The following is a 5,877-nucleotide window of genomic DNA, read 5'->3' as shown; positions in this document are numbered from 1 at the left end:
CGCTGAGGCCGGTACCTCGCCCGAGCCGCGCCCGCCGTTGCCGTGGCGACGGGCTAAGCCGGGCCTACGATCGGCGGGCGCCGAGGGGCCGGGCCGGAGCCGACCCGCGGCTCGGCGCTGCCGGGGCGGGCATGCACAACAAAGGCGGCGGGCGACGCGTCCCGGGAGGGCTCCGCAGGTAGGCAGGTGCGGGCGGCGGGCGGGTCCCTCTCGGCAGCCAGTCCCGCAGGACGTGTCCCCACCGCCCTGCTGTGAGGGGAGAGCGACCGGGGAGCGAGCTCCTTCTTCGTCCTCAGCCCCGGCCCCGCCGCACCTTGCGGGCGCAGGGCTGCAACAAAGGCAAATGGCTGCATGGCGGGGAGAGCTGCGGGACCGCTCATGGAGCGCTTTATGATTATCTGTGCGCTGGTTCTCGTTCCCCGGGTCCAGCGGGGCCCCTCGGGTCCTACCGGCAGCTCGGCGCCCAGCGCGGGGACCGGGAGCGGGGGGATACGCGCGCTTCCCAAGCCTTTCCACGCCTGCCCCGGCTGACACCTGCTCGCTGCCGGGGTCCCGCATGTGCCCGCACCCCGCACTCGCTCGCTCCTCGCCTGCAGCGGGGGCTCCGCTGGCGCAGCACGGGCCGGAGCGCTCTGCCCGTGCGCTGGTCCGGGCGAACCCGGCCGCTGCTCCTGGCTCCTAAAACGGCACCCGCAGGGACAGAGAGCTTTGCAGTCGGCAGGATAGAGCCTTGGAGATGCCTGGGGGCTTTTTGTCCCGTGCAAGGTGGGATATCGTGTGCTGGTACGGTACTAGGCTGAGTTCAATCGTTGGGAAGGGGTGACTGGGTAGCACCTGGCTCTTTAAATCTTCGAGGTCCCAGTGAGTAATTTCTTAATTAATTTCCATGTGATTTCAGCTCCAAGACACATTCTCCCAAATTCCTAATAGGTTTTGATACCTGAGGTGTCAGCAAGGGCATCTGTTTGAATCCATAGAGATAGAAGTTTTACTGCATTATTGAAAACAGAATTCCCTGGAGGGAAATCTCTAAAATCTGTTCCTACCATTTACATTTACACTGCAGCAAGGCAGCACTGGGTGCATCTACACTTTAGCCTTTTCTCATTTCCTAGTTATTGTGGCGCTGAAAGGCATTGTAAGCAACTCTGCTTGTTTGTTGGTAGTATAGTAAGGCCTGAGGGCTTGGTAGTGGTTTCTTTCACTCATGGTTCTCAAAATGCTTCACAGACATCAATTAAAACTGGGACCACTGCTGCAAATCTGGGGAGGTTTTATTGATCCCATTTTACAGATGAAGGAGCAGATAAAAGACCTAGAAAGATTTAAGTCAAATTCAGAACCAAAGCACAGATTTAAAATCCCCTGTTTAGGGTGTTCTTCCCCACCTTACTTTAAAAAATTTTCTCCTAATTTCACTGGCTGCTCCATGAGATGGTTTGGGCACTGTCAGCTGTGTATGCTCTGGGATTTTGAGATACTGCTCTTGCATATTGCCAGAAGATGCGCCTTTAGTGCCATACTGTTGAGAATAATGGTTTCTGAGTAAAACAAGTCTCTCCTATTTGGTTTGTACTGAGGTAGAACCCAAGAGCTCTATCATGAACAAGGATGCGTTAGGTAAGGCATTGTGCATCCAGACAGCAAAGCTTACAGGGAACTGATGAACCAGGTACAGAAAGCCTGGGTGTCTGCTGTGGTTTCTTTGGTAGCCTCTCTCAAAAAGAGACATGGTCTCTCCTCAGTAAGGCTCTTTTATATATATTGCCAAAGGGTATATTGCCAAAAGCAAAATAAGTGACTGCAACTGCAAAGACTCCTGATCCTAGCCTGGTTTTTGAGTCTGTCCACTTGCTTTCATGGCCCAGACAGGAGATGGACTGTGTTTGAGATCTGGCTCACATCCTTAGGCATTGCTTATATTGATCTCCTTTAAGGCCTTTAACTAGAGAACCCCAGCTGCAGTCTCAGATTTAAGGCTTGCCTCTGTAGAGCACTGTACAAGATAACATTGGTAGCCTCAAAGCATTTATGAAGTTTTAAGCTCCTTAAGCTTCATCTGTGTAAGTTAAGCCTACTGCAGACCAGGTGATGATGTACAGCTCCCAGTAGTCACAGAGGAAAGGGAAAGGAATGCTTTTATGGATTTTCTGAGTTTATTATCCATTGCGAGCTTGCTGAGTCTGATTCAGTCTTAACAAGATAGTCTGGAAATCCTGATTTCTTAATATTTAAGTTTGTAGGAGATCAAGCTGCACTTCAAATATAGCTCCCCCAACTAAACAATTACTACCCAACCTCAAACACCTCAGTGATGCAGGTGCAAGAAGCATTGGTGATTGATGGCAGGCAAGATATAGCATCACAGTTGATTTCCTTTCCAGTGTTTCAGAGGACAGTTCTTTTAGAAGAGAGACACGAAGCATAGCTCCAGGGCCTCCATGGCTGGGCATCAGCCAATTACTGTCATATCAGATTAGCTCTATGGCACATCAGCACACATTTATGTTAATACAGATGCAACATGACTGTTCCATAGTATTGATGGAATTCTTGTGTTTACAGCCCTATAACAAGACTAATTGAAAGGGAGGTCTGATTAGAAAATCATGGACTTTGGAGGTGATTTCTTCTGCAGCTTTTGAATGGGTCCGTTTGGAACTAAGAAATGAACTACTAGAGGACATAACCTAGTTTTTATTTTCCATTGATGCAGTTACTCTTTTGGCAAGCTCTTGGAAAAAAAAATCCTCTATCATAAAAGAAACAGGAAGATCTTAACGGGTTTTTTTCACCTTGCCAAGATCCTGTTGCAGTATAACCTGTGCTGCTGTAGCTGCTTCTTGGCCTACAACAAAAGATCGAATCTGCCGGTGCCCTGCAGGAGTGTAGCCCTTGGAACCAGCCTGGAGATTTCCTCAGATGCCACTGCAGTGAGCACATTCCCCATGTCCAGAGCAGCTTGGCAGCAGCAGTCGTGGGTGTTAGTGAGATGAGGAGGCGTCACACACAGCACTCCATAGCCAGGATTGGAAAGTTTGATGAGTTTCCTGCTCCCATGTCACCTGTCAGCATTGAAAGGATGTACCCGTTTGTCTCTGGGAATAAACTGGGCACATCTGGCCAACATCTCCACAAGTTTTGCGGTCCCAACTTCATAATTAGCCAGTCTCAGCTTCCATCTGTTTTTCAGTAGCTCTGAGTCTTGGGAGGATGGACAGGGATGGCAGAATCAGTGAAAAATAACAAAGAGGTAGAAAACAGGTATATGGGCACAGAGAGGGAAGGTGGACTGAGAATGTATATGACAGTGAGGGCAAAATGAAGTGACAGGCGAGAGGCACTGCAAATCCTGAGTCTTTGTGGGAGTCACAGACGAGGTGGAATGTGGAGGGAGTTGGCTTGTAGGAGCAGGGTGACAGATCTCTGCTGCCAGAGACAGATTGCATTACAGCTGCCAGCCCACTGCCCAGGCTTCAGAATGTTCAGCCAGCCCGAGCCACTGCACAGGGCTGTGGAGCATTTGTTATTTTCCAGGCATCCTCCTGTAAGTTACAGCAACAAAGGGTGAGTATCTCAGGGAACAGTGTGGGGGTCAGTAACCTTGTCCACAGTATCATCCCTGCTAGGGAAGGGCCCTGGGAAAACCGGTGGCACCACAGCAGGCACCAGCATCTGTTACATGCGGAGGAGTGATTTGCTGCTCAAGGACAGAAAGGACAGTGGAAAGTCTGTGATTTCAGGAATTAGTTATGAAAAGCTGGGATCCTCAGGCTGAGGTAATAAGAATAGCTGGAGAATTAGGCAATTCCCATATTAATGAGCTGACTGCAGTCCCTTTGCCAAGGCTGTATTAAATACACCAAGGGGCAGAGGAGTTTTCTGGCTTTGCTAACAGCTGCTTCAAGGTGAAGCACAAGGGGAAAAAAATCTCCACTGTCTGCTGATATTCACTTTGCTGTGTAACATCTCAGGGCCCATTGCAGACCTTTTGGAACCTGTGTTTATCTTCACATTCCAGAAATAACGTGTTTGGGAGCTTAGCGGTACCTGTCCTAAGGATTTCTCTCCAGAAAGGGACTAAAGGTTCTAAAGCTTTTGAAAGAAACCCTGTCCTAGATGGGAAGTCAAGGAGCAGCAGTCAATTTTTTCTTATAAAGAAAAAAAATTGTGTTTTTAGCTAGAGAGAGTGTCTACGCCCTTGCCTTTTCTGCTGTTGAAATGCTTAAAGATACGTGTAAGCAAAAATCCATTTTTCCTTTGGGATGTGAAGCTTCAGCAGATGGTGGTGGGAGTTTGCAGGCTCAGTTGTCAGTGCTTGCAGAAGCAGCCTGACACTGCACTAGCTGTAGATGCAATGCTAGAGCTGCTCCAGTCAGACACTGTGCAGCCCATCTTGTGGCTTCCCTGGCGTCTGGGAGCAGGGCTGGCAGTCTCCTGTCAAAAGTAATTTGTTTACCACACAGCAATCCTACTGTTTCTGTAGGCATGTTTAGGAAGCCAGTTAGCAACTGAAAGATGACAGTGGCTTTGACCACAATCAAGTGATTCACAAGACTCAGAGTACATACAGCTGAACTTTTCATGCAAGGTTCTTCCCTGAGGAAAAAGGGAATTAAAGACCCTCAGATAATGAGCAGAGGCAGCTCCATTCAGACCTAGCACAGAAGTGATACACATTAATTTCTAGTGTCACAGCCTGTTGGAGCTGTTGTGTCAGATTTATTTGCTGGCTCCCTAGCTTGTTGAAAGGACAACTTCCCTACCATTCCCTCTACTGAAGTCCTTGCTTATCTTAAGGATTATTACATCTCAAGCATCTTTCTCAATAAACACACCTTGCAGAGAGGTCTAGAGACAGAGCAGTGGGTCAGAGTCTGGCTGGAGCAGAATTAGCACTAGCCATGGCTGGTACTGGATTGAAGCTGAGCCCCCCTTGATACCAACAGGATATCAGTGCCTGGAAATATCAGTCAGCTCTGTGCTGAAATACTGCTGTTGTTTGTGGTGGTGTGGCTGATCCTTCCAGCCTGCTTCTAGGAGTAGACAGAAGCAACCCCTTCCAAGAGGAGGTCTGTCTTAGAAGAGCCTTTCCAAGAAAGTGGCTTGGAAGAGCTGGGGAGGAAACTGCTTCTCATAAAGGATCAATAGGGTTTCACTGCTAATCTGTGCTGTGGTAGTTTAACCTGAAAAAAAAACCCTCAGGCCTGAGCTGAGACCTCTCAGTTACAAGCAGATAAGAGCACTCCCTCAGGAATCCTGGTTTGCGGTGCTTAACTGTTTTGCACTGATGTGCCCCATTTTTTCCCACAGCTCTGTTCTCTGTGGACAGTCAGGGCTCAGGTTTCCACAACACAAGATAACCTGTCAGTAAGCCCCAGTGTGGCACTTCTCCTCCTATTTAAGGGCTAGATACAGCTTTGGAAATTGGTGCTTTATGATTGCAGAAGCCATACCTGCAGTGGGGAGACCACACAACACAGTACTTCAGCTTCCCTGAAAACTCAGTATTACTGAAAACAAGCATCAGCCAAAGTCACAGGAGAAAAAAGGAAAGAAAAAGAAAATCAGTTATTGAAAGAGGAATGGCTAGGCCATGGACTCCTTTGTACTGATAAGCAGCCTCTGAGCTGATCAGCTGTTTAAGATCAAGGTGCATAGCTTGCTTGTTTGATCTGCCGCTGGAGTTTCAGAACACCTTCCAACACGTACAGGAAGTCAGTGTCTCTTTCCTGGCTCTGAGAACCAGGTCTGCTAACTCAACAGCCAGTCCTGTCTCTCAGTGAGGATCTTCTGCCCTTTATTCTGGGTTCTGTTCTTACCTGGGTACCACAGAGCCATTTTCCCAAGGGTGACAGTCATTGCTTGTCTACACAG

General features: G+C 48.8%; 1 protein-coding gene across 1 annotated transcript in view; it reads left to right on the top strand.

The window, feature by feature from the left end:
- Window positions 1-22: 22 nt before the first annotated feature.
- LOC128790900 (kalirin-like) overlaps window positions 23-5,877 on the top strand; it is a 44,895-nt gene continuing 39,040 nt past the window's right edge. The window contains exon 1 of the mRNA XM_053948088.1: window positions 23-178. Within this exon, the coding sequence (XP_053804063.1) occupies window positions 132-178 (47 nt within the window). The 5' untranslated portion in view covers window positions 23-131. The remainder of the gene's footprint in view (window positions 179-5,877) is intronic.

The sequence above is a fragment of the Vidua chalybeata genome, chromosome 7 (assembly GCF_026979565.1).
Source record: "Vidua chalybeata isolate OUT-0048 chromosome 7, bVidCha1 merged haplotype, whole genome shotgun sequence".
NCBI classification, from domain to species: Eukaryota; Metazoa; Chordata; class Aves; order Passeriformes; family Viduidae; genus Vidua; species Vidua chalybeata.
Note: the sequence above shows the minus strand (reverse complement) of the source record. Positions and strands in the feature narration are given on the sequence as shown.